At 38.5% G+C, this 22,015-nt stretch overlaps 1 protein-coding gene across 1 annotated transcript in view; it reads right to left on the bottom strand.

The window, feature by feature from the left end:
• Positions 1-22,015, bottom strand: part of PIP5K1B (phosphatidylinositol-4-phosphate 5-kinase type 1 beta) — a 357,761-nt gene that overhangs the window by 236,343 nt on the left and 99,403 nt on the right. The window contains exons 2-3 of the mRNA XM_068974227.1: positions 3,862-3,946; positions 438-506 (exon numbers count right to left, since the gene is read on the bottom strand). Of these exons, the coding sequence (XP_068830328.1) occupies positions 438-506 (69 nt within the window). The 5' untranslated portion in view covers positions 3,862-3,946. The remainder of the gene's footprint in view (positions 1-437; positions 507-3,861; positions 3,947-22,015) is intronic.

The following is a 22,015-nucleotide window of genomic DNA, read 5'->3' as shown; positions in this document are numbered from 1 at the left end:
GCAATAGTGCAACAAATTCAATGAAGACTTTAAAGAAGTGTCAGAATGATAGGGCCTGATAAAGACTCAATTGGCCTTTCCTGGCTGCGAAGGAAATCATGACTCAGAGAAAACAGGCAACCTCAAGAAACTGGAAACGACAAGAAAACGAATTCTTCCCTGGAGCCTCCAGCAAGGAAGGCAGTCCTATGAACACCTGGCTCTCGACCCAGTGAGACCTATGTCAGACTGGTGACCTACAGAACTGTAAGATAATACATTTATGTTGTTTAAGCCACTAACTTTCTGGTCATTTGTTACAGAAACAGGAAGCTAAGGCAGTAACTTCCACACAAATGCTTTGGAGGAAGCAAAGGCTTATGGCAATATTAGCATTCCAAGCAATAAAACAGTTCCTTTTTTTGAGCTGAAAAAAAGAAAACAACACACTCATTCACCTTTTTGTAGGTTTTCTCTTCGTTTTGTTTCCCAGGTGCCGTGTCTCCATTCTCAGCAGCAGACGACATCTGTAAAAAGAAGTGGACCTATTTGAATTTAGAAGTTCTACACTGAAATACAATAGGCTAATAATATTGTTACCTAGAGAATCTGTTTCGGTTAATTACATTTTCGTTGTTATGGCTGTGGTCTCTAAAAAAGGAAGACATTTCTTAAAATACCAAGAAAAAACAAATTCTGTGTTCCCCAATCTTTCCAAAATAATGCTTCACTTATAAACCATTTTGGTAGCATGCTCTACTCCATATGCTCTAAGAAAGGTGCCATGGAAGTCCAAGCCCAGATTATGTGTATAAGCTTCTTTCTACAAACTCTTAGACCCTTTCCTTCTGGTTATATATGATGTCTCCTATAAAAATATCTGGAAAGTACCAAAAAATATGAATCACAACAAAACAATTACTCAGTTCTACTGCCCTTGGGCAACTCTACTACTCACATTTTGGTATATTTGTTTCCACCTTTTGTTCCATGTACTTTCATATGAAAAATATTATGATACCATCTTAATCCAGCATTTCTCACTGAACATTTATATAATGAGCATTTTCCCATTTGAATACAAAAACCTCATTGTAAGAATAGTTTTTATTAGCTGCAAGAGACACCACTGTGTGAACATAAATGTGTGTTAATACTTTAGTTAACAATGCCAATATTGAAGAACAGTTGATGTGGTTCAGGGGTTTTGTTTCTACAAATAACGTAACAGTAATGATTTTGTGCTTCTATCTTTGTCCAACTTCAATGTTCTATCAAACTAGTTTTCTAGAATTACTAGATCATTAAAAAACTGAAAGCTCTTATCACACATTGCTAAATTTCTTTCCTAGAAGAATACACCCATTCACACTATCAGCAGTGAGTGGGAGCTGGTTTCATTACACGCTTAGCAACAACTATGATCATTTTAACTATCTTTGCTAATTTGACAGGTAAAAGAAAGTACCTTCTGATTTTAATTTGCCTCTTTGAAAATTGTTAGTGAAGGTTAACACTGTTTATATGTCTTTTTTTAGCTCTCTGTATTTCTTCTTTCAGCTTTTCTATTATTTTGCTCAATGGTCTATTGGTGTTTAGTGTCTTAGGTATTGATTTTTTACCTATTATGGTCAGTAATATTAGTGTTTCCTTATTAGTTTTTAATGTATTAAGGTTATTAAGCTGTTTACAGCATATTATTAGTATCTTCCATGCTCCTTTCTTTTAATTTGGTTTATAATTATGGCATGGAGAAGTTTTATATTTTTATACTTAAAACTATTGACTATCTTTGTGATTTATTCCAGTGCTTTTAGGTATCAGATATTTAAACATGTGTTCCTCTCATCTTTTAATAATAAGACTTTTGTATACTCTAATTCATCTGACTTCTTAAAGTCAGTTACTTATGTGGTAAATAAGGGTAATGACATAATCAGGGAGCCATGATATTTAAGGGCCACATCTTAAATTGCAATGAAGAGCATTCTATACACCATGGAGGAGAAACTTCTGACTTTCTCATAAGCCTTTTGAAGCACATTTTAAATCCTGGGCTTTTAATAAAGAGTGTGGGTGAAGCCTAAGAACCTGCCAGCCATTTCTCTATACTGGAACAAAATGACTGCCATGAGCTGGATGTGACTAAAAACCATCCAAGAAAACGGAAGAATGGGCCGTGGCAAGCCAATCTCACCAGACCTGTGATGCCTACCAATCCAAGCATTCTCTTAGATAAACTTTCAGTTCCATTGAATCTGTCCATATTAGAATATAAAGTTTTCAAGGACAGATGTTTCATATACTACTGCTTCCCACTCTCTATGTGCTTAATTTATTAAACGAATAATTGACTTTTCTAGTCTCTTCATGATATTTTGGTGAGATGTGAATAATATATTAGTAGAATTAGAATATCTGATATGTTTTATAATAGAAGGCTCAGGGTAAAAACCAAATCCAATCTTGTATCATCCCTCTTGAAAGCTCAAATTACATAATCACTTTAAGAATATATAGGAAGTAATCAAATATTTGATCCCAATTTCTATATTAAGATATGTTAGTGTAATTTAGTACATACTACTAATAATAAGTAAAAGTAGGATTTTCTTTAGTCTTCAAGTGTTTAATAGAGCCCACAGAATGAAGATCTCCATAAAGAATGCCATTTCAGTAATTTCACTTTATCTAAGCCTTTGCAGCTTTTAAAACTGAAAAACTTCAAGAGCATAGTTGAAAGGGCTTGAAAATACAACCTTAATGAGGGGTTGACAAATGGCATGAATGAAGGACAGATGATTAGATGGTTTTTATTATTTTGTAAATCATTCCTTACTGGACAGTAGGACAGAGGAGAGAAATATGTATACTTAATATATTTTAAAAAAATAACAATTCCTTTTAGGCAGCACAAAAAAGATAATAATGTTAAAGGGAGGCCATGAGGTATCATCTGGGTTCAAAGGTTTTTTTCTGTTTTTTCCCCCTGTAGGATGATGTTTAACAAAGCCCACGTGGACCTATTCACCAGGATATCCATGTAGGAGAGGCAAATGAGATGCTTGGGGATGCCCTAGTTAACTGTAAATGGCTATTAAAATGGTCACAGTGATAATTACTCGGGCTTCCCAGGTGTCTCAGTGGTAAAATAATCCACCTGCCAAGATTCAGGAGAAGTGGGTTCGATCCCTAGGTTGGGAAGATCCCCTGGAGGAGGGCATGGTAACCTATTTCAACCCATTTCAGTATTCTTGCCTGGAGAATCCAATGGACAGAGAGCCTGGTGGGCTATAGTGCTAGGCTTGCAAAGAGTCGGACACAACTGAAGCAACTTAGCATGCATGTGATAATTACTGTTTGTTCCTTGACTTCCAACGTTCTGCACTAGTTAAGGTACATCACTTATATAATAACTATGGAAGCCAAGATAAGTATGGCTTAAAAATAGTTTTTAAAAACATTATAATCATATATATTTTTATATATGTGTACAAGGAAGGAGGAAAGACATTCACAGAAGTACTGGTAAGTATCTATAGATGATGAGATGGTGAACGCTTTGTGTTTTCATGTTATTCTTTTGCTATATTCTCCAAGTATTCTGCAGTAAGTGCTGCTATATTTAAAAGTAATGAAAACATTAACACTTGTCAGATATTTAACCACACTTAGTAATTAACAGCAGAGACCTTATCTCCTGGGTTCTGCCCCTTTCAGCATAACAACATCCACAAAATTTCCTCCTCCAATTTGGTTATATTCTGTTTTTAATCTGATAATGTCAAAGTGAAAGGCCATGAACTAGATACATGATTTATAGTATTTGTAAACATAATGAATCCACTGGAAATAATTAAAATATAGACTGTTCTTCCTTACCTTTGTAAGTGAAATGGCCAGTCATCTGTAGTTGGTTGTGCTGAGTGGCCTATTCATTGTTGAGACTGTTTCCCTTCCCAGGTTTCTGTTAAAATAGAAATCACTGGTCATTGTTTATTCATACCTCTCTTTCATCTCCCAGAAAGGATAAGAGGTGGCTACAGGGTTATATATATATATATATATACACACACACTGAAGTCAGCTAAGGGGCCTCCCTGCTGACTCAGACGGTAAAGAAGCCTCCTGCAATGTAGGAGACCTGGGTTCGAACCCTGGGTTGGTAAGATCCCCGGAGAAGTGAAAGGCTACCCACTCCAGTATTCCTGCCTGGAGAATTCCATGGACAGAAGAGCCTGGCAGGCTACATGGGATCCCAAAGAGTCGGACATGACTGAGCAACTTTTCACTCACTCACTCAAAGGTAAAACAAAGGAAGCAATGCGTGTATAAACAAAGGGAAGATAAAGGTGAGGAGCAAGGCAGTGCCAGCAGTATGGGCTGTACAAAGAATGTGCACTATGTAATCCTGAACAGTCACTGAATACCCTGGTCAGTCTTCAGCTGACTCTGAGACTCCTAGTGGTCTTAGCAGAGGAAGACATGATCAGTTACATAAATGCCCAATGCTCATAAGATAAAAACAAGTCAGTTGCTCAAACAAACCACACTGGGCATAGAGGCTGGAGTGAATATTTCTCCTGTGGGTCTACATAAAAGAGACCCCACATGATGTGTGGATAATTTTTCACTATTATCCCTGTGATAAATCATGTGATTTTCATGAGGGTTGTTTCAATAACACAACAAACCTTTTCTCTTGCTATGTTTTTATACAAAAGAGATACTTGCTCATGGTAACCAATTTTTAAAAATACAGAGTTTAAAATAAAAATGGGCTTCCCTGGTGGCTCAGATGGTGAAGCATCCACCTGCCAGGCAGGAGACCTGAGTTCAATTCCTGGGTCAAGAGGATCCCCTGGAGAAGGGAATGGCAACTCACTCCAGGACGGAGGAGCCTGGTGGGCTACCATCCATGGGTCACAAAGAGTCGGACAGGACTGAGCACCTCTCACACACAGAAAGTAAAAGTGAATAAGGTTCCACCAGTATCTCTCCAATGAGTTAACCAATGGGAACAGTTTGTTGACTATCTTCCCCAAATCTTCCCTATCCTATATACACACATGCACACACTTATTTCAGCCACTTACTTTTATTGGCACTTTAAATATATTTCTTCAAGTCTATATTACATATTTATCTCATTTACAAATAACCACATTGTTTCCACAAAATGGGTGTATCATCATTGAAACAAACACTCCCTTCTTGGAGAACATTCAGTCTGTTTCCAGGATGGGCTATTATAGCCAAAGAAGGAATAAACAGACTTACATAAACATCTTTAATGTTCTTCTAGTGCTTTTATTTCTGTGGGAAAGAATTCTGGCAATCAATCCCAACTTGATAAGTGCATTAAGTATTTGAAGGATCTTTGTTACATTCCTTTGTATAAAAAGGGTGAAGCAAATCAGTTCCATGATGCATGAGTATCTGCTTATTGACATACTAATCAGCACTGGATGTTTGCCATATTTAAAATGTTTGCCAATTTGACGGGCAGAGAATGACACCTTTAAAATGACACCTCAGTCATTTTAATTCACGTTCTCTTACCACTAATGGGCTTCCAGGTGGTGCTAGTGGTAAGGAATCCGCCTGCCAATGCAGGAGACGTAAGGGACATGGGTTCGATCCCTGGCTTGGGAAGAACCCCTGGAGGAGGGGATGGCAACTCACTCCAGTATTCATGCCTGGAGAATCCCATGGACAGAGGAGTCTGGTGGGCTACAGTCCATAGGGTTGCAAAGAGTCAGACATGACTATAGTGATTTAGCACACACACCACTAATGAGGCCTATTCTCTTCACAGGCTTACTGATGATTTCCATTTTCAGTTCACGTCCTTTGCTTATTTTTATACTGTGCTTTTATACTTTTCTTTTATAATCAATCTGTAAGATCTCCTGGTATATTAAACATTAACTCTGTCTCATGAGCTGCAGGTATTATTCATCTTTTGGTTCTGCTTATGGTGTCTTGTCAGGTAGACATTTTAAATATTTACATAGTCAAATCTACTCATTTTTCCTATATGGACTATGGATTTACTGTCTTACTTGGCAGAGTTTTTCCAAGTCTGGTGTTCTACTACATGTATTCTCCTATATTTTCATCAAACATCTTTATAGTTCATTTTTAACATTTGATCTTCACTTCAGATGGAATCTAACTAACCTCATCTTCTTCCAGATGGGTAGCTAATTTGCCCAGCATCATTTACTTTATAACCTATCTTCTTCTCACTGGAAAGACATGCCTCCTTTAGCAAATATTAAGTTTTCGTATATACTTTAATATATTTCTGGACTCTTTGAGTCAAAGACTTTTTGACATTTCTAAGCTAACATGTTGTCTTAAATGCAGTAATAAGACAGCGTGCTTGTGATATCTGCTGCTACAAGTTCCCATACTATTTTTCTTCCAAGTTTATATTTTTATATGGACTTTAAAATCACATTGCTTGACCTGAAAACATGCCCACCCCATTCACCCCCTGTCAACTTGGCATTCGGACCAGAGTTATATTAAATTTATATACTAATTTTGGAAGCATTAATATTTTAGGAATTTTTAAGTTTTCTTATTCAAAAACATGGTCCAGTTCTCTGTCTTCAAATGTTATTTTATATCTTTTACTACATCCATATTTTTGCATTTGTCTTACATCTTACTAAATTCATCCCCAGATATTTTAGCTTGTCACTCTTTTAAATAGGGTGACAATTTAAATTTTTCTATTTGTATTTCTATCCAGTTATTAATTCACAGAAAGAAAATGATTGGGTTTCATCTATTATCTTTCACCTAGTCATTTTACCAAATCCTCTTACAGAATTTTAAAAGATTTTGAGTCTCAAAAAAAAAAAAAAAGATTCTAAGTAGAGTCTCAATTTCATCACGTGCAATATTTATACATCTTATTTCTATTTCTTTTCTTAATTGCATTCACTGTACTTCTTTAAAAAAACACTGAATAATAGTGGTTGAGTAACAGCAGTAGTGCTTGATATTTATAATATAATCCTACAGTAGTCACTGTCCGCCATAATGTTTCTGTTTGCTTGGTAGCATGGTAGCTTCTTTCTGCTATTTTCCCCTTTACTTTTTATTAGGAATGTCTACTGAATTACATCAAGTGCATTTTCAACATCAGTTGATATAATCGTTATCTTTTGTTCTGCTATGAAAAATAAAACATTGAGAAATTTCACAATGAAAAATTATATATTTCTAGAAAAACTCTAACTTGGATTTGATTTGCTACTATTTTTAAAAGGATATTTTTATAATTGAAATTGAATGATTTTTCTTCCATCTTTATCAGGTTTTTTAATAAAAAATGAATACTTTCTAAAATTGAAAGGCTTTCTCTCTATGTGCACTCAGTTTTCTGGATTATTCATTTCTTGAAATTTATAACCTTTCTTTGAATCAAATTTCTATAATTTATATTGTTAGAAAAATCATCAATTTCCTTTAGATTGTAAAATTTATTGTCATATAGTTAAACATAATATTGTTATTGAATTCTTTTAATGTCTTCTTCTTTATTCCTGATAGAATGTGTGTGTGCATGTATGCATATATTTAAAAATATAGATGTATTATATATTACATATATATGTCATGAATATGTATCTTTTAGTCAGAGTTCTCTTTTCTATTGTTTCTTGTGGCCACTTCCACTAATTTTAACTTTTACTATTAATAATATTATACTATAATATTATAGTATAATTATAATATTATAATATAATAATTATATGTTTTATATATTATAATTTAATATTTATATATTATAATATTATAATTATACTATAATTAATAATACTATTAATAATATTTTACTATTAATAATATCTTCTTCAGGCTTTTTAAGAATTTCTTAGATACACTGCTTAGTCTATTTCCACTCTTATTTTTTTATTTTTATTTTTATTTTTTTTAATTTTTTTATTTTTTATTTTCACTCTTTTAAAAAAGAGTATTAAAATCACTTAGGCTAAAAGTACTCTTAAATATATTAATGATTCCCCCATAAATTTTGATGAAGTATTCTGTATAGTTTATTTCCAAATAAATTTGTCATTTTTAATTTGATTTTTATTTAATTTGATTTGATTTTCCACTTGATCTAGGTATCATCTGTAAGAGGGTTTCTTAGTGCTAAGCATTTATATTTTCATTATTAGTACTATTCTTTCATTCACTGCCACATTCTTGCTTACTGCACTGGGATCAAAATATGGAATGAATAAAAGCTACCCCTGGCCCCCCAAAATATGCTTTTTCCTATGGCCATTGAGTAACTTTTTGTAAATGTTCCAAAGACACAAGAGAAAAGCGTGCATTTTCTGCTTATATGGTATAAAAACACTATATCATCTTATAATACTGTCTATCAAATTATGAAAAAATATATTAAAATTCTGATATGGTTATATATTCTCATATATTTTTACTTCTTTTTTTTGCCTTAAGATTTCTAAAACTATGCTGGCCAGTGTACAAAGGATATGCGAATAATACTGTCCCCATTGATCTGCACCCTTATCTGTAAAGTTATTTTTTTCTTATTTAATATTTTTGGTCTTGGGTTCCATCTTAGTTGACAGTAATAGCCTCATCTGCTTTCTTTTATTTGTACATGGTAGGTATCTCCTCTTCCATTTCTTTAACTTCAACTTTTTTATTTGTCATTTGGTTTCAACTGTGTTCCTGACATATAGCTTAAAACTAGATTTGGGGGGAGTTTAAACTAACTGAAGAGTTTTCACACGATGATGATTATATCTGCAAAGACTATTTTCAAATAAGGTTAGTGTTCACAGGTACTGGTGGTTAGGACTTCAACATCTGTTTTTTGATCCCTAAAAACATCTTGCACCCCGAACTCCATCCCAGTACCTGCTTCCAGAGAGTCCAGCCCATGACATTTCTTCCTTATCCCTAAGACAATGTATATGAGAAAACTTGACTCTGTCAATGATTGCTCCATTTTGAACTGTCTCCTCTTTGTTGAGACAGCTCTTCTTAATGAACAGTTTATAGTTCATCGTCACATTATCTTCATTTATTTAAACTTTGACCATAACTTTTACAAGGTTTGTTGCTCATCATTGTTTCTCTGGCTCTTCATCTCCTGCTATCTGCACACCCGTGCTCTGATTCAATTTTCATTCAGTTGGAACACTTCTCAAATAATTACTCAGAAGCGGCACATGGACGGTCCACTCTGTGTCACTCCTTGTCCAGAAATGTCTTTCTTTTGTCTTCATTTGTAACTAGATCTCTTGGATTCTTAACTCCCAGCCCTTTTCTTTCATGGCTCTGTTGATATGATCCTGCCATCTTCCTGGCTTACAGATGAGTAGTTCTGAAGCTAGTCTGATGCTCCTGTCCTAGCAACTTATTGGTTTTCTCTGTCTAGAAACATGTGAGAGTTTTCTCTTTCAACATATAGTTCAAAAATTCCGTAAGGACAGATATTTCTTTTTCCGTCAGTCCTGCCCAGTGAAGGGAAATCAACAAGAAGATATTACACAGAGATCTGATGACTTAACTCATGAATAATATGTAGGCTATCTAGTTGATGAATGAATGGACTCATATCCTTCAGGCAGTGCTCTATGAATATTATTTCTCATAACCAACCTTTTGATAAGAATTGGACAGGCTAGCATTCAAAATTATAGTCCCTGGCAAGAGCTCGGAATGCAGAAATTCTAATGGCCAAGCAAGGGCATAATCATAAGACTCAGGTCTCCTTAGGAGATATGTTACTATGTAATCTGACACAAGACTCCCAGTTAGAATTTATTTTCTTAAAGTATTTCTGACATAAAACAGAGCCAATTTATGGTGTCACATGATCCAATTAAGATACCAGTTCAGCTAACAATTATACACGCCATGCAACGAAATTTTTTGTAACTAGCTGATGACTTATCTATCCTTTCTGGTATTTTGGTATCTGGATCCTGTTAGTGTAAGAAATAAATAATTTATACTATTTCAGAGTCTTCTACAATTCTAGGGTTTCAGTCATTTTGAGTCACATCAGTAGAGAGACAGACATGGGGACAGGTACAATACAACATGGCATGTGCTTTGCTAGGGTTCTTGGAGAAAGAAATGCCTGAGTCAGCCTGCAGGGACCATGGAAAATTTCACTTATGAGGAACACTGAAACTGAGCAGTTTTGGGGGGACACAAGGTTGGGAAGTAGAGAGTGAGGAAGACACCAGTTGCCATGGTGGCTTAAAGAAAGCCCCAGTAGCATGAAGCATATTTAACACATTTTCCTGGATGTGCTCAAGGATCTTGAATCTTGCATTTTAAGAATATACCCAGGAGCAGGCTTAGGATGTTACTTAAAGGGTTACAAACATCCGGATTGCTCATTTCACCTATGATCACAGGTCCCTGTTCAATCTTTTGCCTGCATAAAAATACATTTGTAAAAATGTATATGGATTCATGAAAACCTCGAAAGTCATTCTTAGGAAAATGTCAGCCTTGTAAATAGTTTGCTGGGGAGGTAATGAGTATTAACCAGGCACTTAAGAAGAGGTTTGACACTCTTTTAATGTGGTTTTGGCAACAAATAATAACAAAACAGACAAGAAAAATCAAAAGCTTAAAAATGTGACAGGTTATTTTCCAAGGCTTAAATATAAGCAACAAAAACACATCAAACTGAAAACAATCCTTGATGTATTTTCCAAGTACACCAAGGATTGATCAGAAAAAAAAGTTCTCTTATATTAAGAAATCAGAGGCTCATATCTGTGGGGTTGGACACGACTGAAGCAACTTAGCAGCAGCAGCAGCAGCAGAATATTTGCATAAACTCAACAAAACGCAGAAGATCAGCATGTTAAGTATTTGTGCAATGGAGACTACCTATTCACACATATGTTCAGACATATGATATGTTACCCATTTGTAAGCTCAGAAGCCATAAAAATAGAATCGTGGTGCTCTTGTAGTCAATATGAGGCTCCCCTATTCCTACTGATGAAAATAATTTAAATGAGGTTGCATTTCATGTTTCAAAACTGATTCCAAATGATGGCAGTTGCTCGCTATGAATCCAAATGGAAACCAACCAAAATAAATTGCAGAGCTCTTATAGTCTCTCATAAAACACATTCATCCACTCTCAGAGTGACTCTTACCAAGTGAATACAGAGAATAGCTATAAATGGCATCGACAAAAGGCTCAGCATAAAACAAACCCCTTGTAATTCATTTTCCCAACAAAGGTGCTCAAAGAATTCATACATCTTTTCTAACCAAGCCTTCACTGCAAACATTAGATGGAAGAAAGTAGCCCATGGAAACAACTGTGAAGGATGTGTTGGTTCCAGACCAGTATAACTCACAGCCTTTCTTTAAAACATTATTGCACAGTCCTCTCCTGCCCCGATTTTCATGTTAAATACACAAAGACTTACTGTGTGTTTGTGTGTAGGATAAGAGGGTGGGGAGGGGGGTGGGAAGCAGAAGGTCAGGGACTTCCCTGGTGGTCCAGTGGTTAAGACTTTGCCCTCCCAGTGCATGGGGCCTGCTTCAGTCCTTGGTCAGGAAACTAGATCCCACGTGCACAACTAAGCACCTACCTGCCACAGCCATGGCTTGGCACAGCCAAACAAACAGACAAAAAGGCTGAGAGTCAGGAGAGCAAATTCATATATGGGCATGACACTTACACTTCCAAAAAGCCTCCATGAAGCCTTTATAATCATTGTTACTTTTGTCTCTTTCCAGAAACATTTGGAATTATCAGTAAGAATTTAACATAGTTGAACTTTCTACCTCTGCATAATGCTTAAATTTTTTCTTTCCCAGTTTTTACTAGACATCTGATATTGGGTAGATTTCACAATAGTATATTCTCACTGCACTGTAAATTTTATTTTTTTATTTACTAGATTATGTTTTCTGTCCACATTTTGTTTCTAAGCTATTTTTCCTCTCCTCCCAAGAATATATGCCTCAGAAATTAATCGATTATTACAGTAATAATAATTGTGTAAACCAAATGTGAACAAAAGCAGTGGTGATTGGTAGAAAAATGTTTGGACTCAGAAGCAGCCCAAACAAAATAACCAAAATCGACTGGGTTCTGCTCTTGCCACAATGTGCATGGCATTTCTGGGTTTATTTCATCTTTTTTTAGAGAAAACCAGAGAAACAAAGGATAGCTAGTAGTTTCCCCCAAAGCACTTTCTTTTTACCAGTGTTTCGGTGCTGTGTGTCTAGGGGAAGTCTGAAAGGACAAAAAGTGGGGATAGATAGGACCCTAAAAGAAACACACTGCTCAAGGGGATGATGAATACTCTGAATAGTACAAAGAGACTGAGTAGGAGAAAAATTTTGTCCAACAGAAAATTTTCTAGAGTTCTAGGCTGCTGCTGCTGCTGCTAAGTCACTTCAGTTGTGTCTGACTGTGCGACCTCATAGGCGGTAGCCCACCATACACCTTAATAAATCAACAAGTAATAAAAGAAGTTTCAAACAAGGCACAAATATAAAAATCAAGATAGAGGGAAAACTGGTGAGATGACCACTTATGACATTAACATTGATTCCAGAACTTCTATGGAAAGTACTCGGAGGGAAACAACAAGGAATAATATGGTCCCTGTTGTCACAGTGCTTAAAAAAGAGGCCAAAACAAAAGCACAGGAATAATGGGCAAGTCTTTAACAGGATTAGGAGCTAATACCCCATACTTGGCTTTGCCTCTAACAAGTATTCAATTATCAGAGTCAGAGGGCTTACATGGAATGTTCTAAAAAATGCAATTAAAACTTAAAGACCAAAACAAAAAAACCTAACCCCCAAACCCAAGTCCATGAGATCATAAATCAGCTGTTAATCCCTAAATATTAAATTTCCCAAGTTCGAATATGTACTCGGTTGTGTACAGTTTTGAGACATCCTGACATGGAGCTGTTTTCAATAAACCAACTGTTTAATTGGAGAGTCAAGACCAAAGGAGCTGGTTCAGGGAAGAGCAGGTGACAGGGTCTAAAGTAAGCAGACCCTGTAAATGCAGGAGCTGGCAAAAAACTATGGCTGGTAGATACGGGAAAACTACCAGTGAGAGAAGACAACCATCCTGACTTCATAGGGGGCAATCAAGCTGAAGCCAGTGGTTAGTCCCAGGCTAGATGGCCTTGGGAGTCCACCACAGATATGACAAATCAGATATGAACACCTGTTGAAGGCTTTTGAGTGGGAGGCCAGTAAGATTAAAAATAATAATAATATTGCTTAAGAGGAGATAGGATGGAATGGGAAGGGAAGAGAGGATTGAAAGAGTGAACGTAGCAGCTGCCACAGTGGTCATGGTGGTGAGAACCTAGAAGGCCAGGGCTGAGCTGGAGACTGAACAGATGGAGCCCTGTGTGGTGCTGACAACAAAAACAAGGTCAGAACACAGGCGTTGCCAGGGTCTGTGGGAGCATGAGGGTCAGTCAGGGTGACGGAGTTTTTGAGCCTCACTAACTGTGGCCAGTACATGGGAGCTCTAAGAGCAGCTGTCTCCCTGCCTGCGGTACCCTCCCCACCTCCACCTCAGCCTTGGAATGAACCAAGGGGGCACACTGGGCCCGGGCCAAGCCACTGGATTATCCAAATCGAGAACGTTCTGACAACGCAGCGACTGAACCGTCAAGTGGGGTTGGTCCAGGGCCGGCCAAAGTCACAGGAGAGTAAAACTAAGAACTTGGCAATTTAATCAGACTACAGAAAGACGGACAAAGCCCTGTGTTTCCAGACAGAGGTAGTACTACCGCCTGCAGACACCCAGTCCTTGAATCTAGTCACACTCCCTAGCTAGAAGCTGTCTACTGGGAGAGTCCTGCATCTTCGTAACATGCCCACCGTTCCCCTGAGCTCTCTGCAGGGGGTTCTAATCTCTGTGGCCAAACTCTGCTTGACTAAGACAGAAAATCTACTATCAGCACACCACCACAGGCTTAGCTGAGGTCATCACCCCATCCTCCACCTGTCGAGTGGTGACAACAAGGCGGTCATGGGAATGAGGGTGGAGTCAGACTGCCAGGCTTTACCAGCTGTCTGGCTTCCTCAAGTGACTTTGCCTCCTCATCTGAGAGATGGGGGAAGCGGCAGTACCTCTCTCACAGAGCAGAGGTGAGGAGACAGTGTCCCAGGCATACGGCACACACTCCATATCTAATGTCGTTATCACCACCATCCTCCTCATCAGCTCTCTCACCAGCAGGAATCCTATGAGGTGGAGCAGGTCTTGTCACTGTTCTGCCTCCAAAGTTTAAGTGGGCAGAGGGCAGACACGCAGCATTCAAGGTCCTGCGATGTCTGCGGCTCATGGCTCTGCTCCGCCGGCTCACTCCCACACTGGAGGCGGGAGGAGCCTTTACACACACACACAGCTCCACGCACCTCACCTGCTCCCTCTCAAGTCTCAAGAGAGCGCATGCTCTTCCCCAGCCTCTCGCCGAAGCCCAGTGTTGTTCTCCATGGCCCATGCATCAGTCAAGAGTCTCTCATCTCTGAGGACCTCCTCGATTCCTTCTATCCTAGAAGAACACAGAGCTTCCTTGGCTGGGCTCACAGAATCTCTCCATTAACCACTTAACATTTTGGTGTTTATGTGAGCCCAGACTGCATTTGCCCTCAGTCTTGCTAACAGTACTTAGTATAGTTAACATATACAGAACACTTTTTTGTGTGTGCGCCAGGCACACTTATAAGTATATTAACACACTTAATTCTCTCAGCAACTCCAAGTAACAGGCTTCTGTTATTACCCTCATTTTGCAACTGAGAAAACTAAGGCACAGAGAAGTTAAATAACTTGTCCGAATTCACACAGTTAGTTAAGGGGCACAACCAGGATTAACACCAGACTGTGTAAGCATGAAGACTGTCCAATTCCAAAGAGGGGCTCCTAACCACTCTGTGAATACTGCCTGCTCTAAGACTTCACTTATTGCCCCAAGTGCCCTGCCTGATGCTCTCTGCTTCTTGCCTTCTGCTTCACAGACAGATGAATGGCCCCTTCATTTACTGCCCTCCCTCCTGTGCAATCCTGCACACGGATTCCCATCTTCTCTCTGCTCTGGGGCTCTCTCCTCCTCTCTAGTGCACAGCTAGGGCATGTTTTGTGTCCCCTCCCCCGACACACACCTGTCTGGAGCCCTCTCTTCACCAGTTATCCTTTGACCTGGATCTTCTACCTCATTCTCTCATATGGCTCTTTATCTTGGAAATATGAGCATGTCAATTCCCTTCCCAAGACCCTTCCTCCTGACACCTCTTCTTCACCCTGATGCTCTGTTCTGGTTGCAATCCCATCTCACTCTCCTCACACTCAGGTTCAGATCCTCCAAAGACTAGTGTACACTCTCAGCCTTCACTTCCACTTCCCTGCCCATTCACTTCCGGATGCTCCAGCAATCCAGCTTCCCCCACAACCACTCCAAGTTCACAAGTGGAATCCTGGTTGCTTCACCTATGAAGTTTCATTTATCACCTTTCTGGACTTCTTCAAAGCATTGACCTTAGGTAGCCTGAATACAGGCTTCCCTGGTGGACTCTGAAACCTTTGCTGAGCTGATGACCAGACCCTCCTTCACCAACAGTCCCTCTTCCCATGGATACTCCACATGGCCAACACTGTCATCTGCTTACCCTAAATCCTTTTTCCCTTGGTCTTTACTAACAGGACCCTGATTTTGTGTGGGGAGCCAATATGCCCAGTTAAACAAAACTTCTATTCCCAGACATTTTAGAAATGAAATGTTGGCAGATGTTTATGTCCAGGGAGACTTGTTAGAGGCAAAGTGAGTTGGTGTGGGCATTTCCGCACTTGCCATGTGCTCTTTGCCCTTCCTTTCATGGACAGCAGGCTTGAGAATAAACCTGAACCAGGATTCCATACATACCCGACTTTCCCTTCCTCACACATCTGGCTTTCCCTCTACCTCTCTGAACACATCTTAGTCTTTTTGGCAGGCTCCCTCTTCTTTGGCTGCCTCTTAAAATTCATGTTCCTCATGGCCTGTATTCTCTTCTTCTTACTCCCTCTGCATAATGCCCTCCATTACCAAAGGGTTCCCCTATTTCGGATGAGTCCCCTACAGGAACTCTTGAGCCTACATCTCTTTCCTGAGCTCTAAATCCACATTTTCAGGGCGTCCCCCATGGCTCAAGCGGTAAAGAATCTGCCTGCCAATGCAGGAGATGTGGGTTCGACCTCTGGGTTGAGAAGATCCCCCAGAGGAGAAAATGACAACCCACTCCAATATTCTTGCCTGGGAAATCTCATGGACAGAGTAGCCTGGCATGCTATAATCCACAGGGTCAAAAAGAGGCAGACACGACTGAGCATGTACCTGCACAAATCGGTATTTTCAATTGATCTCAGGGTTTTTATATAGCATCTTATGAAGTGTTAGTCGCTCAGTCGTGTCCGACTCTTTGCGATCTCATGGAAGGTAGCCTGCCGGGCTCCTCTGTTCATGGAATTCTCCAGGCAAGGAGTGACTTGCCTTTCCCTTCACCAGGGGATCATCCAACCCTGGGATCAAACCCGGGTCTCCAGCATTGCATGAAGATTCTTTATGGTCTAAGCCACCAGGGAAGCCCCATAGCATCTTAGGGGCACTATAAACTCTACAGTTCGCCATACTTCTCCCCATTCAGAGGATGCTACCAGCATTCATCTAGTTGTTGAAACCAGAAATCAAGGGGCCATCCTGACTCCTCCTTACTGCTCTCCCATAGTCCATCAATCAAGTTCTCTTGAATCAATCTCCTTAATGTTCTTTGATTCTTTATTGGCATTTTCCCAGTTACAATCTTAACTGAGACTTCATTTCTTGCATAGATTACTGTCTCAGTCGCCTAATTAGTCTGCCTCACTGGGGCACACTATTGCTAGAAGAATCCTTCTATAATGCAAATCTGTCTGTGCCACTCTCCTTTTAAATCCTCTGCTGGCTTCACACTGCTTCAGGGCAGAATATAAGAGTCACACATATGACCTGGCCTCTTCAACTCATCTCTCCATGCTGCCCACATGGTTGCCACCATATGGGATGACTTGGAGTTCCCAGAAGCCACAGCACTCTCCTGCTCCTTCCTTTGTATACCCTCCGGAGCCTGACATGCCGCTGTTCCTCCTGCCCCTCCCCCGCTAGGCATTCCTTATCCTGCAAGATGCATCTAATGTATCACTTCCTTCTTTGAATCCACCCTTACTCCTGCCAAGTCAGGGCTCTGTGCCTCCCTGAGTTCCCAGGGTGCCCTGGTCCTGCCCCCATTGTGACACTTCCTGATTATAATTATCAGTTTAAATTTCTTTTCTTTCCACTATACTATAAGCCTTTTCTGGGCTTCTATGTATTTCTCTGTAAATCACAGAAACGAGCACAGTGCTTGGCACCTGAACAGACTTAAAAGTTGAAAGTATAATGAATGTACATATGAAAATGTCTGTCACCATCAGATAAGTTACCTTGAGTGCAGAAATGAGGTCTTATCAGTGAAGTCAATGCTTCATAAATGTTTTACTTTTCCTTTTATCACTGGTAATAAATGAAGGTTTGGTTTTCAGAGTGAGAAAACAATATGAAAAACTAGGATGGTGATTTAGCATCCCAAATACTTCTATAAGAAGTCTGTCTCTTTCTACCTTCCTCCTACCTCCCTCCTTCTCTCCTCCCTTACCTCCCTCCCTGTTTTAGGTTTATTTCACACAAGTTTATTTCATTTTCTTTTCTTTTTAATTAGGAATAGTTGATTTACAATGTTGTGTTGGTTTCAGGATTATAACAAAGGGATCCAGTGTGTGTGTATACTTTTTTGATTCTTTTGCATTGTAGGTTATTACAAGATATTGAATACAGTTCCTTGTGTTATATAGAAGGTCTTTATTATTTATCTAATTTATATATAGTAGTGTGCACATGCTAAGTTGCTTCAGTTGTGTCTGACTCTTTGCAACCCTATGACAGTAGCCAACCAGGTGGCTCTGTCCAAGGGATTCTGCAGGCAAGAATACTGGAGTGAGTTGCCATGCCCTCCTCCAGGGGATCTTCCTCACCCAGTGATCGAACCCATGTCTCTTGCGTCTCCTGCCTTGGCAGGTGGGTTATTTACCACTAGCGCCACCTTGGAGGCTCCATATACAGTAGTGTGAATCTGTTAATCCTAAACTCCTGATTTATCCTTCCCTCCATCTCATTTTCTTCAAATGAATCTCTTTTCAAGCATTTAAAATATGGCTATAAATGCAACTCATAACTATTATAGAAATAATGGGTAAGCATAGAAAATCACAAAGAGAATACAAGTGGTCAGCAATCTCACTGCCCAGAGATACCCACTGTTGCTCCTTCAGAGTCTCTTCTAATCTGCTTTCTGTGATGCTCACACACTGCCTTGCTCTCCATCCCCTCACTGTTTCTAGAATGGCACAGAGGCTGAAGTGGGCTGGGATACCCTGGGGCAAGCCTACTTCATTCATTCCAACAGAATTCAACACAGCATTAGTCACAGGACAAAATAAGAAGACTGTATAGCAGACGCTCTAAGGAGTGAACTTCAACCTGAGATTGGGCTTCATCTTCACACCCTACTAGGGTATATCTATGCTGCAAAATAACCTTGCTTTTAAGTGAAAACTGTCTAGATTTTCACTTATCTGTTGGATGAAACTCAGTTCACTCTGGCAAAGACTTCTTTTCAAGTGGGATATTAAGTTCACAGGAGTAACTTTTAATCTTATTATTAACCTATTTCAATTCCTTCGAAAGTAGGGGGGGTGGGAAATCTCCCATCTTCAGCTTTAGGATTTATTTCAAATCCCACACACCTGGCAGGCTGCCTCAAAGCTCACCACCATGCTGGTATCTCAGTATTGAACATAACCTTGTATCATCAAGGAAAAGGATAAACTATGATGCTTAAATTCAGCCCAATCGTATGCAATTCAGGAAGGGTTGAACATTCTTGTCATTATTAGTGATCCATGGAAAAACATGTGCCCTTTCCCTAGTGTTAATACCACTAAGTCTCCCTGGAATTTTAAGTTCTGTGCCGCCCAGGCTTGTCATTTCCCCTTGAATAGCCCTACCTGAGCAGTTTCCATCACTATCTCAGGACAACTGTGTCTTGGCTCAAGGAAAGCAGACCCCCTGCTTCCCCTATACACAAGATGTCCCTAATCTTTATTGCAATTGGCAAGGATTCCATTGTTTCTGTCTTTTTTAAAAAAACTTCCTTTTACTATAACATAAATTCCATGAAGCAAGAGAATTAATGTGTCTTTTAGAAAATTGAGATAAAACTGTTCATGAAAGGTGAGTCTCTAGCCTAGAGTAAGTACTTGAGAAATATTTACCAAGTAAACAGTATTACAACCATACTAGAAATTCACCCCAATTATCACTCTCCAGAATATTGTTAATTAGGCTTCCTAAATAAAAAAAAATTATTGCTTATTAAACAAGATTAAAACTAATAAGGGAATCATTATGCTTTGAGGAAGCTTAATTCAAATCTGGGCTTCAACAGATTATTTTATTCAAGTATTCACATTAGTTATTTTGTGGTACTCCATGGACACGACTGAAGCAACTTAGCAGCAGCAGCAGCATGGAGAATTTTAAAAAAATGTCATGGATGCAAATTCATTTATTTTAAAAAATCTTGGCAGTAACACAGCAGTACTACATGCCTTATTTTAATGTGGAAAATATTTAAATAAGATTATTATGGCTCTCTTACAACATATCTATTTAGTCTAACTCTCTGGTTCCTTTCCACTATTAATCCACCGTATCTGAAGTCTCAGGATGTAGGTGAAGGCTTTTCTAATGCTAAGACCAACAGATGTGCACAGTGCTCTTGATCACATTTCGGAGCCTTACTAACAACATGAAAAATTCACAGATAATTTGACCTACATACTGTCTATTTTACCTTTCAATCTCCTTATGCATCTACAGCCATAATTTCTAAGCTATTAAATTCAAAGCAAGAGAAAAAGAATGTCACTGAGACACAAGTAGTTACAAGGACACCTTATTAAGCCAAGATCATTTCACTTACTCTTCGAGGATCAATTTAAGAACTTCCTAAAATGGAATAAAGAAATAAATAATTAGGTTCTTAAAAGCCAGAAGTAGAGAAATAAGAAAACATTAAGTAAAAAAGTTTTTTTAAACTTAAGAATTAATGATTTGCTTTAAATGAACATTGCAATTCTTGTTGGCTGGAAATTGCTAGAATATACTCTGCTCTTTGCATATGTTGCATGACCCTCTTCATTTTCCCCTTGGAGGATACTCCTCACTTATCAATTTGCTAAAGAGTTGCTTCTTTTGGATGGAGGGACGGGATAGTTAGGGAGTTTGGGATGGACACGTACACACTGCTTTAAAATGGATAACCAACAAGGACCTATTGTATAGCACATGGAACTCTGCTCAATGTTATATGGCAGCCTGGATGAGGTGGGAGGAGTTTAGGGGAGAATGGATACACGTGTATGGATGGCTGAGTCCCTTCACTGTTCACCTGAAACTATCACAACATTGTTTGTTAATAGGCTGTACTCCAATACAAAATAAAAAGTTAAAAAGTTGCTTCTTTTGTAAACACCTGTGTATTCTTTCCTCTATAGTCTTAGAGCAGCAAATATGAAAATATGTCTATTATATATCACCGCAAAGCACTACAAAGTCCTGTCCTTTTTTAATTTTTAATGTTTGTATCCCCACCAAGAGCAGCTTAAAGACTTGTCCACCCCTTTGAATCCCCAACCCCAGCACAGAGCCTGGAACACAGTAGGTATTCACTGAACATTTACTGCAAAAATGAGTAAGTCATCTCTATTATTCTTTCTGCTAAAATCTGTAAGTTTGGTAGTCATATTTTATAACCTTAATACTGACAAACATATATCACAAAGGATTTTCATGTCATTTATAGATGCATAAAACAGAAAAATATCAATTTTAATGTCGAGATTTCTGATACATTTCAATGGGCAGCTGGAGGCAATATTTGATATCTTGACTAATGACGAACTTAGAAAATGTGAGATCTCAAGTTGCCATAGCTGTGAAAGATGAAAACAGCGGGGACCCTAAAGTCTGTGAGGCAGATTTCTGTCTAATCCTAGCCTCCTCCTCCATCACCACCCACCCACACAATCTCTGCACCCTCTTCACCTCCACAAGGTTCAGCCTTTCTCCCACTAAAATGATGGGACAGTAATAACTGACCTCCTGCCGATCTCACTAACTGAATTACAGGTAAGTCAGGTATAGGATAGCAATAAAAACCTCAGAGCCACATATTCCTAAATGCCATTATCAAAACATTCTAGCCTGGATTAAAGAAAAGCCTATCTCATATTCATTTTTTTAAAAAAACTGAAATATAGATTATTTTCAGAGAACTATACTTTTTTTTTTTTTTCCTAGTCACACATGGAATCTCCAAACATGAACATCAAATAAATCACTCAAAACTGACTTGGAAAAGAATGCTTTAGAATTGGACAAAATTGAATTGAAATTAACATACCAACTATTTCACGTTGACAAGTCCAAGAAAGTTCTGTGGTCTTTAAATTGTAGAAGTTGTTCATGTGTACATCAGAACATTGCAAGTGAAAAAAAAAAAAATTAGAAACATCCTAGGGAGCCAAAATCAGTTGGTTACCTATTATATGGTATAGCTACAGAGAGCAAAATGATGCAAAAGTATACTTAAAACATTCACTGCATGTTATATGGAAAAAAGCAGTCTGTGGAGCTACCAATACAGTAGATGCCATTTTTGAGTAAAAATTACACATGCATATTTAACCAAAGAAAAAGCCTGGAACAACATTCATGAGAAGGTTAACAGCAGCATCTCAGTGAAGTATACTTATTTTTGCTTACTAGAATTCTTTTAATTTTGAAATGAATCTGTATTGCTTTTATCATCAGAAAGTATTTGCTTATTTTAGCCT

The sequence above is a fragment of the Capricornis sumatraensis genome, chromosome 6 (genome assembly GCF_032405125.1).
Source record: "Capricornis sumatraensis isolate serow.1 chromosome 6, serow.2, whole genome shotgun sequence".
NCBI classification, from domain to species: domain Eukaryota; kingdom Metazoa; phylum Chordata; class Mammalia; order Artiodactyla; family Bovidae; genus Capricornis; species Capricornis sumatraensis.
The sequence above is the reverse complement of the archived record's forward strand: the minus strand, read 5'-3'. Positions and strand labels throughout refer to the sequence as shown.